This window comes from Carcharhinus amblyrhynchos, chromosome 26, assembly GCF_965287045.1.
Source record: "Carcharhinus amblyrhynchos chromosome 26, sCarAmb.v2.hapA, whole genome shotgun sequence".
Taxonomy (NCBI): Eukaryota; Metazoa; Chordata; class Chondrichthyes; order Carcharhiniformes; family Carcharhinidae; genus Carcharhinus; species Carcharhinus amblyrhynchos.
The window spans coordinates 14,181,936-14,194,659 of NC_137349.1; the positions used below are offsets into that span (position 1 = coordinate 14,181,936).

General features: G+C 46.5%; 2 protein-coding genes across 2 annotated transcripts in view; one reads left to right on the forward strand and one right to left on the reverse strand.

The window, feature by feature from the left end:
* LOC145358534 (protein S100-A1-like) overlaps positions 1-12,724 on the reverse strand; it is a 93,201-nt gene that overhangs the window by 48,860 nt on the left and 31,617 nt on the right. The gene's annotated exons all lie outside the window — the stretch shown is intronic.
* Positions 9,893-11,682, forward strand: LOC145358613 (protein S100-A1-like). The gene is made up of 3 exons (XM_080212819.1): positions 9,893-9,999; positions 10,805-10,988; positions 11,442-11,682. The coding sequence occupies exons 2-3, from the start codon at positions 10,833-10,835 to the stop codon at positions 11,592-11,594; spliced, it is 309 nt and encodes a 102-aa protein (XP_080068945.1). The 5' UTR covers positions 9,893-9,999; positions 10,805-10,832; the 3' UTR covers positions 11,595-11,682.

A 12,724-nucleotide genomic window follows, 5' to 3' on the forward strand; every position in this document is an offset into this window, starting at 1 on the left:
GGTGGGGTTATTAACATTTCCTCTCACTGACCTTTGTCCTGTGTCTGTGGCTCCTTTTGTTTGACTGTGTGGTGCCTTTAAGACGGTTACCCACCCACACAACTTCAGAAAGGAATGTGGGGCTGGGCTCACTCTTTGACTTGTTGCTCCGGGAACTCCAATTACTGGTGGAGAGATTGTGAAGCTGCAGGTTTCTGTTAAAGGGACCTTGGTGAGGGGGGTGTGGGGGCGTGAGGGGGGTGTGGAGGTAATGGGGGGGGTGAATGGGGTGAGGGGGTGAGAGGGATGTAGGGAGTGAGGGGGGCATGGGGCGTGAGGGGGATGAGGAGGTAATGGGGGGTGAATGGGGTGAGAGGGATGTAGGGAGTGAGGGGGGTGTGGGGGGGGGTGAGGGGGATGAGGAGGTAATGGGGGGGTGAATGGGGTGAGGGGGTGAGAGGGATGTAGGGAGTGAGGGGGGCATGGGGCGTGAGGGGGATGAGGAGGTAATGGGGGGTGAATGGGGTGAGAGGGATGTAGGGAGTGAGGGGGGTGTGGGGGGGGGTGAGGGGGATGAGGAGGTAATGGGGGGGTGAATGGGGTGAGGGGGTGAGAGGGATGTAGGGAGTGAGGGGGGTGTGGGGGGGTGAGGGGGATGAGGAGGTAATGGGGGGGTGAATGGGGTGAGGGGGTGAGAGGGATGTAGGGAGTGAGGGGGGTGTGGGGGGGGTGAGGGGGATGAGGAGGTAATGGGGGGGTGAATGGGGTGAGGGGGTGAGAGGGATGTAGGGAGTGAGGAGGGTGTGGGGGGGTGAGGGGGATGAGGAGGTAATGGGGGGTGAATGGGGTGAGAGGGATGTAGGGAGTGAGGGGGGTGTGGGGCGTGAGGGGGATGAGGAGGTAATGGAGGGGTGAATGGGGTGAGGGGGTGAGAGGGGTGTAGGGAGTGAGGGGGGTGTGGGGTGTGAGAGGGATGAGGAGGTAATGGGGGGGTGAATGGGGTGAGGGGGTGAGAGGGATGTAGGGAGTGAGGGGGGTGTTGGGGGGGGGGTGGGGTGAGGGCCTGAGAAAAAGCCTCTGAGAATCCAGGAGGTCGAGGGTTAAAGGTGATGGGTGTGGAGCTGGCGAGATGGTATCTGGAGAGGTATTCAGATTCCTGGGAAATTGGGATTGGTTCTGGGACAGGTGGGAGATGTACAAACCGGAGAGGCTGGACCTCGTTGGTTCGGACCACTATCTTTGAGGGGAGGTTTGATAGTGCAGCTGGGGCAATGGGATCCCGGGATATATACAGCTGGTACAAAATCAGGAAACTGGAATCAGGCCAATTCCTGAGAAGTAATTTGGTAAAATTCGGCAGCTGTCTGGCGGTAAGTCGATGTCAGAGCAGACGGAGGGGAGTCAACATGTTCCCACAAAGAGGAAAGGTGGGACAAGCAAACCTCCAGGTGTTAAGGATCTTACAGATTAAACAAAACGTCATTCCAGACACCAACAATGCTGGAGAAAGCAGAGGGATGTTATCAAAAAGGGAATTAGGAGAGTGAGGAAGAAATAATGCTGAGCAACGTCAAGGAGAAACTAAAAATGTTATAACAAGAATAAGAAGGTAATTAAGGAATGATGGGCCCCACACTGGCACCACGAGGCCGAGAGTAAGAGGATAATTAAGGAAAGAGTAGACTCTATAAAAGACCAAAAATGTGTGGAGTGGAGGATGAGGGTATGGCTCTTAATGAGTATTTTAAATCTGTCTTCACAAAAGGGGAACAGTGCAGATGTTGTCGTTAAGGAGGGGGAGTGGGATGTGCTAAACATCGAGAGAGGAATTACTCATGGGAATAGCATTCTTGAAAGTGGATAAATCAGTAGGGCCCAGGCTGCTGCCAGCGGGGGGGGAAATCGTGAAGGGACTGACCAACATTTAGCAATCCTCGCTGGATATTGGTGAGGTAACAGGATATTTGAGGTCTGCTGATGTTGTACCTTTATTTAAAAGGGAGGGAGGGATAACTGAATAATTACAGGCCAGTCAGTCCAATCTCAGTAATGGACAAATTACTGGAATCGATCCTGAGAGAAAGGATGTTCCTCCATGGAGGAACAGAAAGATCTTGGGGTTCATATCCACAGATCTCTGAAGGTTGCTACTCAAATGGATAGAGCCGTGAAGAAGGCTTATAGTGTGTTAGTGTTTATTAACAGGGGGTTTGAGTTTAAGAGCTGTGGGTTTATGCTGCAACTATACCAGACGTTGATGAGACCACATTTGGAATATTGTGTTCAGTTCTGGTCACCTCACTATAAGAAGGATGTGGAAGCACTGGAGAGAGTGCAGAGGAGGTTTACCAGGATGCTGCCTGGTTTGGAGGGTAGGTCTTATGAGGAAAGGTTGAGGGAGCTGGGACTTTTCTCTTTGGAGCGGAGGAGGATGAGAGGCGACTTAATAGAGGTTTATAAGATGATGAGGGGATAGATAGAGTGGACGTGCAGAGACTATTTCCTCGGGTGGATGTAGCTGTTACTAGGGGGCATAACTATAAGGTTCATGGTGGGAGATATAGGAGAGATGTCCGAGGTAGATTCTCCACTCAGGGAGTGGTCGGGGTGTGGAATGCACTGCCTGGTGTGATAGTGGGGTCGGAAACTTTAGGAATTTTCAAGCAGTTATTGGATAGGCACATGGAGCACTCTGGAATTATAGGGAGTGGGATAGCTTGATCTTGGGATTGGACATAGCTCAGCGCAACATTGGGGGCCGAAGGGTCTGTACTGTGCTGTAATGTTCTGTTTCTATGATAAACTGCCACTTCGGGAGGCACGGATTAATCAGCATGGATTTACAAAGAGAAGGTAGCGTGACTGACTCATTTGATTTATTTTCCTTTAGCAGAAAAGTCGGTGACTGGTGGAAAAATAGGTTTAAGTGATTGGTGAAAGAGTTCGAGGCAAATGCCCCCAACTCATTGGAAAAGTGTCTGGATTGTCACCTCAGGTTCTGTAAAACGGAAGGGCAAGGGACTAAATCCTGGAGAGTGGGATTTATCTGTGTGGGGGTGGGGGGGGGGCTTGTTTCTCAGCCAACACAAGTACAATGGGCCGAGTGGCTTCTTTCTGTGCAAATGTTCTATAATTCTATGATTTATGTCCCAGTAACCGGAAGTTTCCTGATTTGTGTATGAAGGGTGTGGTTATTAGGCTCTCTCACTCAATAGAATGAGATGGGATGGTTCAGTGATTAGATCCTGTGACTTACACGTTTACAATGAACTACTGACAGTTAATCTTTAACTATTTACAGATATGGTCATGTGTCAGTATCTCAGTATTGCCCAATCTTCTCAGCTGGGGGCAACTGGCACATTTCAATTCTTTCTCACTCCTGGGACTGAGGATCCAATTTTGGTTCGAGAGGCTGAACAAGAATTTCAAAGGTATCAATGCCAAAGCAATCATGTTCAAAAGAGAGTAATTAATAAAACGTTCCAAACAACAGGGTTCATCGAGAAACCTCACTTCAGAAGTGGCTCCAGAGAGAGAGAGAGAGAGACAGAAAGAGATTGGGAGAGGGACGAAGGGTGGGATTTTCCAGCTGCATTTGCCTCAAGTCCAAAAAACCCAACCCAAGGTCAACGGACATTTGCATGGTCTGTGTTCCACCCGCTCTGATTCCCGTGGCAAGCAGGGCAGGGAAATTCTACCTTAGGCCTCAGGATCAAATAAAGACACATTAGAATTTCTCGGAATCACAAGCTTCACTTCGAGAGGCATGGCCACTGAACTGATGTCGAACAATTAATGTAAAAAAATTACTAAAGAATCATTTTAAATATGAATATTTTTTATACTTTCTATTTCCTGTTTGAGGCACAGAAATGTTTGGAGCGTTCCAATATCAGAGTATTCCAAATTGTAATTCTGTACTGAGCAGTTCTTGTTTTTCATATTGACTCAGTATCCTGTAACATTGTTTTAAAGTGTAAACCTTTGTGAGGATCAAGTTGTATGGGGGGTAATTTTCAGCTTAGTTGCCTGGGTATGGTCCCTGGCAGAGCTAATCACCAGGATACAACAAAGGTGTGGTTGATACTTTCCCCGATTAAAATTCAGCAAAATACCAGATTGTTCCCAATATACCAGCCGGTTTCCTCCCACACCCCAAAAAGCGTGCTCTTAGGCTGATTGGTGTTAACAAATTGTCCCTAAATTAGTCTTCCCTCAATGTGGTTATGGTTCCTTTGTTGTGGGGTCCTATAGGCGTAGACAAAGGTAGAAGAGAAGACTCACAATGTTAAAATGGCAGCATGGGCTCGTTGGGCCGAAGGGCCTGTTTCCCATGCTGTGTTGTTCTTTGTTCTTTGTATTTGGACATCTCGAAGTGAATGTAACTAAAACACCTTGTGTGAGTTGGGCTCAATAAAATAGAATTTGAAAAAGGCAAAAGCATAGTTATATTTAAGACTCTGGAACTCCTCGCTAAATGTTAATAATAGTGAAGCTTTTTATTTCTGGATTTCCTTCCTCACACAGTGCTTTATTTTAATTTTTGAGAAACGTATCAAAATGATATAACTGTGCCATCTACTGTATTAAAACTGGCACAATATCAAATATTATGCTTCAGGTGTTGCAATAGCTTAAGAATTAGTAGTTCACTGATAACCCCATTATCTAAGAATGGGGAGCTTGACATCGTGAAAGGTGCACCCCTTGAAGATCAAATGGTGGAGCAGCCTGGAGGTAAATGAGGACCTGCCAATGGAGTGTAACTAACCTCAAATCGATAAAGGTGTTGGTACTGACTCGGAAATGAGTGTGACAGTCCAAGGATGTGTGGGTTAGGTTGATTGGCCATGCTAACTTGACCCGAGTGTCGGAGGATTAGTAGGGTAAATATGTGCGGTTACAGGAATTGGGCCTGGGTAGAATTATGGTCAGTACAGACTTGATGGGCTGAATGGCCTCCTTCTGTACTATAAGGAGTCTATGATTCTATGTCTGAAACCAACACCTCTGCCAAACAACAGATGGTAAAACTTTATCTTAATCTTTCCAGTGTTGTAGAAGAAGTTGTGGACTTCATTTCATAAATATCCAGCTACTTTGAGTGTGCGTCGTTACAAGTGGGAACATTGTACCCATAAATAAGCCTATAAAATCCACGTGAACTCTAACCCAAGGCTGACCTGGCCATTCCCAAGGGGCTGCAGATGGTAACAGTTATTGTACCTGGCATTGGCTACACATTGGCAGACAGGCTCTCTCTCTCTGTCTACACCTATCCCAGACCACCAAATGTAGCTGTGAGCAACATTTTCATCTTGGACCTAGCTGAGTAGGCAATTTCCTCAAGTAACAACTTCCTGCCGGGTGTGAGCCATGAAAAGATGCCACCTTCATAGCTCATTTCATCATTCCTTCTTTGAGAGAGTTTTAGTTAAACCACTGAATCCCAAACTGTCAACATCCACGAGTTTACCAAAAACTCAACTGGATCAGCCACATAAACGCTGTGGCTACAAGAGCAGGTCAGAGGCTGGGAATCCTGCGGCGGGTAACTCACCCGCTGACTCCCCAAAGCCTGTCCACCATCTTCCATTCACAAGTCAAGAGTGTGATGGAATACTCCCCACTTGCCTGGATGGGTGCAGCTCCAACAACGCAACAAGAACACCATGTAGGTTTGGGCACCGCCGGCTGTTTGCAGTTTTAACCTTTTCTTCTTCTGTTGCACCTCCGCCTCCCCCCTCCAGCCCCACCTCCCACACAATCTTCCGAATTCAGGTCAGAGGGCAGTAATTTTCCAAACAGAGGCATTGGGCAGAATTTACTGACTCTTGAATGGATCTGCTTCATAGGTGGCAACGATGGCACATGGCTAGTATTGCTGCCTCACAGCGCCAGAGACCCGGGTTCGATTCCCGGCTTGGGTCACTGTCTGTGTGGAGTTTGCGCCTTCTCCCCATGTCTGCGTCGGTTTTCTCCGGATGTTCCGGTTTCCTCCCACAGTCCGAAAGACGTGCTGGTTAGGTGCATCGACCATGCTAAATTCTCCCTCAGAGTACCCGAACAGGCGCCAGAGTGTGGCGACGAGGGGATTTTCAACAAAATACCAAATATTAACCATATTGAAGAAGCTTTTTTTCCAATCTATAGCAATCAACTTGGCAACTCAAAAAATGCACACCTGATGTTCAGCAACCATGTTCCACAGCATTTCAGCTAAAATTAGTTTTGAAAGCAATCATTTAAAAACAAGGTCCCCATCAAGAATTCATGGCTCTTCTCCTGTGTCATCATCACTCCCATCAATGCTGCTATCCATTGATAAATTTTCTTCATTCCACCTTTCTTCAGCCTCTCCCACTTCAGACACAGAATCAATCGCGTCTTGTGGCTTACTACTTCATTGCAGTGTAACACTAATAAATTTAGCTTGAACGGCTTGCACATGAGATCTGCTCTGTCTTTTGTTGTGGCAATTTGAATGCAGGCCCATTAATCCTCATCGCCAATGTGAAATCTCAAAGGATTGGCAAGCACCAAGCGTAGTAACTAAACTATTTATTGTAACAAATAAACTATATACAGAATGCCAGAAATGTGCTAGCAACCACTTTGAGTCCAGATTGAGACTGACACGCTCAGCCCCAGGGTTCGGCCAATTGGCTGGTCAGGTCACATGATTCCCAAAACCTCACGTTTAAAAGGGGCTTTCTCCTGCAGAATGGTCATGGACGTTTGGTCTGAGCCGCCTCATATTCCAGGTGGTTTGAACTCGACTACCTGCCAAACATGACAAAGAACTTGGTTAGTATCAAACTCAAGGCACATAGGGCATCCCTTCCCAGATTCCGGACAGACAGCACTCACCAATTCAGCTCCAATCAGGTTAGAAGCTTTGCACTCGCCTGGCACTTTGAGCATTTCACAAACAGCCCCCTGAATCCACAGTCCAATCACTTGGTGGAATGAATGGTTCATTTGGCTAAGCATCTTTTACAGAGATGAGCCTGGGTCGCACAGATTTCCATGCTGCAATCCTCAGCTAGTGAAAAATATCACTCCTGCCCTCGCCAGCACAGCTGCAACTTGCCAAATGCAACAGGACTACAATCTGCACTGCCAAGGTTCTCTTATAACCTGAAACCCAAACCAATCTGCGTGGTGCCCTCATCGAATCCCAGCTAAGAGGGAACTGGAACTATGATTGAAATGCCAGATGACTTGACCGTCTAACACCTGGTCAACTGGTCAGCATCCAAACCCCACACAAGTTGGCTGTCAGTACACACCTATGGCAGGTAGCGGAACCAACACCAGAACACAGTACCCCAGCCATCCAGCCTACAATACAGGCCTGCAACGCCAGTGGAATTGGAGGCTCCTCCTGAGGCCTGCACCCACTGGACACAACAATGGAGCGGTCCAGGTGGACGACACTGAGGACACCTGCCTGAGAACATTTCCAGCACAACCAACTGGCACAATCACACAGAGCTACTGACCAAAGCTTCCAGGACTACATAGAGAACTGGGGGAGGATGAGATGTGATGGGATATGCACCAGCTCTAACATCTTAATCCGTGTCTCACCATATAGTTGTGAATTTGAGTTTATGAAATGTGGTTCCTTTAAAAGCTGATTTTATATTCAGTGCTTGAATGTTTAAAACATAGGTTACACAGGGTACACTGATTGCAACAATTGTAACCAGGGTCAAGCTTCAGGCTTGTCTTGGTAACAGGCTTTGCAGGCTTTTAAATTTTGACAGCCTATCAGTTTAAGAAGACATCCAGCAATCAGGACCCTATCAAATTTGAATTTGCTGTTGTTGACACCATCAGACCAATCCTGGGGTAGGAAAATTGACGGTTATCAGGGATATAAAAAGGAAACCAGTTGCCTGCAGAGGGAGTGGAACTGAAAAGCTGTCACCTCTCAATACCTAGAGAAGATAAGTGCATCTTCCTGCCAGCTTAAAATATCTCTTCAGCGAACTATCCATCTATGTACCAGAAGGATACCAAATCAGAAAGTGACATTGACAAAAGAACTCCAAAAGTTTTCCAAAGCAACAAAACCCCTCCCCAGCAGCATGCTGCAATTTTTTACCATTTAATTAATAGTCCATTTTGGTGTTATTCCTACCAAAATGGATGATCTCACATTTACCAACATTGTACTCCATCTGCCAGACCCTCGCCCACTCACTATATCCCTTTGTAGACTTTCAGCGTCCTCTGCACACTTTGCTCTGCCACTCATCTTAGTGTCATCTGCGAATTTTGACACAGTACACTTGGTCCCCAACTCCAAATCATCAATGTAAATCATAAACAATTGAGGTCCCAACACTGATCCCTGAGGCACACCACTAGTCATTGATCGCCAACCAGAAAAACACCCATTTACCCCCCATTCTTTGCTTTCTGTTAATTAACTAATCCTCTGTTCCTGCTAACACTGTAATCCTGTTGTCTGCCACTTCAACACCCCACCCGGCTCTCCTATCCACATGTCCATTCTTGGCCTTTTGCAATGTTCCAGTGAACACCAGCGCAAACTGGAGGAAAAGCACCTCATCATCTGATTGGGCACTTTACAGGCTTCTGGCTTGAACATTGTGTTCAATGGGTGGTAGTTATAGGACAGATGTCAGAGGTAGGTTCTTTACTCAGAGGGTAGTAAGGGCATGGAATGCCCTGCCTGCAGCAGTTGTGGACTCGCCAACTTTAAGGGCGTTCAAATGGTCAGTCGATAGTCATATGGATAACATTGGAATAGTTTAGGTTAGAGGGTCATTAGATTGGCTCCACTGGTCAGCGCAACATCGAGGGCCGAAGGGCCTGTACTGCGCTGTAATGTTCCATGTTCTATGTCTATGTTCAATAACTTCAGAGCCTGAACTTTTCCTCCACCTTGTCCCATTTCCATTTATTTTATTCCATTTCATTTAATCTCATTCATCCATTTTATCTTCCTTCTTTCTCACTTCCATTTTTCCACTTCTCCATTCCCGCTCTCCTCCTCTCCAGCCCCTCCCTCCCTTCAGGGCAACTGCCACACTCCTCAGGCAGTCCTTTAATGATCTGTACCTCTGCTCTGCCATTCACACACTCCGATCACTTAACGGAAATTCTTAGCACCTTTCTCAGCACTCTGTATCAGCAGTGTAAATCTCTGCTGATTTTCTTTGCTGTGGAGATGCCGGCATTGGACTGGGGTAAGCACAGTAAGAAGTCTCAGAACACCAGGTTGAAGTCCAACAGGTTTATTTGTTAGCAGAAACCACTAGCTTTCGGATTGCTGCTCCTTTGTCCCCACTCATCTGACAAGGGGGCAGAGCCCTGAAAACTAGTGGCTTTTGCTACCACTAGCTGTTGGACTTTAACCTGGTGTTGTGAGGCTTCTTACTGGATTTTCTTTGCTCTCAGCTCTTTGAAGGGTCATCCAGACTCAGAACCTTGGCTCTATTCTCTCCCCACAGTTGCTGAGATTTTTCCAGCATTTTTCTGTTTTTGATGCAGGCAACATTCCTCTGTTTTCTCAGATGAACTTTCCTCTTTTCCAACGGAGAATAACTTTTCAATACAATCTTTATTTACAATCCCTTCTCTACAACCTCAAATATCTGACTTTGCAGCTTCACGCACTCCTGAAGCTGGATAGTTCTTGCTCTGTCGCATTTGGGGAAAGCTGTAATCCCAACTGCGTATCTGCATTTGATTTACTTTTCGTAATTCTGAATTGGCTCTAATTTCTTCAGCCAATGATTCATCCAACAACCATGCCAGCCAAAGGGTGGGGCAAATGGGTGTGGTGCAAAGAAAACCACACCCCTCCCAAAACAGCCAATGGGACCTTGATGAGGGCGGGTCCTTCAGTTGTAGGGTCGTGATTGGGGAATGACTAATCAGGTAAACCAATGAGCTGTGTGGGGCAGGGAACCCCTGGAGCTCTTTAACAAGTTCAGTTCCTGCTGTTTGGGAATCTTGGACTCAACACTCTGCAGTTTGGTAAGAGGAGTGTCTCAGGGAAATATGTGTAAAGATATAATTGTGTGAGATATAAAGTGGAGGGGAACTTTTAGAATGTTTGAAAAGTAGTTGATGTTTCTCCATAGACCTTTTCTTTCTCTGGGTTTTCTGTGAGTTTTAAAATGGTGTTTCTGTTTTACTGGAATGTGAAGTTTGCTGTGTCTTAATTAACTTCTGTTGGCTTAAAATAATTGCAGTTGGTGCACTCCCTTGTTAAACTGTGAAGTGAGTTTTGCACAATGAAAATTTGTCATGTCTTCGTGTGGTTGGATCACTCTCGCTTTCCAACTCTGCACAATATCTGCGCCTCCCTCATTCTACAGCAGACTGGAAAAGAATATAAAATGGAGAATGTTACTCACAGAGGCTATGAATCTGGGCATGGAGCCCAGAAAAGGGATGGGGCCTGTTTTTTCAGTACGATTCAGAACTAGAATCTTGTGGAATAAATTATCATATGACTCGAGACAGAGAAATGCTTTTTTTTTTAAAGACAAAAGGAAAAAGCAACTCTGAAAATGATGCATTTGATGTGTCTCCTGTATCCCCATCCCCACCCCCCCTCCAAACACATCATTGGAATGTGGGTGAGGGTGTTTGCCTGGGTGTTGTTCACTATGTCCAGCATCTGACACTGGGGTCTGACATACCTCAAATGTAAAATTCAAATAAGGGCTGTTAAGTTCCCTGTGATGGCTGGGATTGTGCAGTTTGTGGCTTGAATCACTGTGAGTCATTTAAATGGATGTTCCAGTTTAACTCTTTGCTAACTGTGCCTCTTTAGTTCACAGATCTGATTCTCCAGTCTCATCATGGGTGCCCCACTTACTGAATTGGAAAACTGTATGAAAACAATGATGCTGATTTTCCACAAGTATGCCAGCGGTGATGAGAACCAAAGCAAACTTACACTCAGCAACAATGAGCTGAAGAAGCTGTTGAATGAAGAACTTAAGACCTTCATGAAGGTACGTAATGGTGTAATGATACCTCTTGACGATAACTCCCAGGACTGAGAACCTACTAGCCTGGCTGGCCGGGGTGAAGAGCTGAATGCCCCACAAGCTGGGGTAGGGTGGGGTCGGAGTGGTATGGTGTGCTTTCAGCACGAGTCTGGTGGGAGGTGGGGAAGGTTTGTCACAAACCCTTTTGAGCTTGTCTTCTAATAGGAATAGAAAATGCAGCAAATCTGGCAGTGTCTGTGGTGGCTGAAACAGTTAACAAGCAGGACTTCTTTCTCCACTATCAGCTGGGGTGGGGCTGGGCAATCCCGCTGCACCCTTTTTTTGAGAGTTTGGCTTCCATTTGATTCTGTCCCAGGTTTGTTGCCGTGCCAATTCTCCACTCTGCTGCTCACCGGTGGTGAACGATAGAACATTTTTGAAGGCTGCACACTCTTATCAACTGTTCTGTCCCCACAGGCACCGACCGACCCCGCAGCCATGAAGACTCTCATGGATCAAATGGACATTAATGGCGACAAAGAGGTGGATTTTCAAGAGTTTATCGTCATGGTGTCTTCGATCACCATCCTGTGCAATGAATATCTTGTTAGCTGCCTTAAAAAGAAGTGAAGCGAGTGAAAATGCTGGCACCACCTTGTTTTGATTACAAAATGTATACGTTGAAATAAAAAAAAATGGTTCAAAGACCAAATATTGATCACGTTCTGTTTTTGATTTTTTTTTTCACTCTCCCTTTTGCAATCTGGGGTTGGGGGAAGCTGGGGTGGCGGGAGGTCAAAGGGCTTTAACTTCCTATCATATTCAGATGGGAAGTCAGGAATTCCCAAACTGTTAGAGGGTTATAGCAGGAGGGTCCTGGACTGGCCTGTGTAAATGGTGTGGGACATGCAGACGCTACGACAACGGATGAATGAACATCGCTCGACAGTCACCAGGCAAGACTGTTCCCTTCCTGTTGGCGAACACTTCAGTGGTCACGGGCATTCAGCCTCTGACCTTCGGGTAAGCATTCTCCAAGGCGGCCTTCACAACACACGACAGCGCAGAGTCGCTGAGCAGAGACTGATAGCCAAGTTCCGCACACATGAGGACGGTCTCAACAGGGATCTTGGGTTCATGTCGCACTATCTGTAACCCCCGTGACTTGCCTGGGTTTGCAAAACCTCACTTACTGTACTGTCTGGAGACAATACACATCTCTTTAAACTGTGATCAGTGCTCCTACCACTCACATTATCAGCCACTTCAGGTCTTGAACAGCAGGTTAGGTGTAAGGATTCGCATTTTAATCAGTAATCTCTAAACTGTCTGTGCTTTATATGCTCTGTCTGAGGCCAGAACTCTCCATTCACCTGACGAAGAGGGTAACCCCTCGAAAGCTTGCGAGTATATTATCAAATAAATAGGTTGGACTAAAACCTGGTGTTGTCAGACTTTTTACTGTGTAAATGGAGCCAATTTTGAGGATTTGGATTAGTGATTACTACTCCTCCCACCATCTGCACCAGGCTCAGATTTTGGTGGGGGGGGGGGCGGGGTGCATATAAATGTAAATTTTGAGATGTGGGTCACTGCCAGACCACATGAGGACACGCCCACCAAGTAGAGTAGCTCATTACTGACCTCCTGTTTCAGAGATGTTGGTCTGGGAATCTTATTCGCTGTGAGTGGGAATGCTGTCGGAGGTGGAAAATCCGATGGGAATCTCTGGCATTCGCACCAGTGGGGTTTCCTGATCC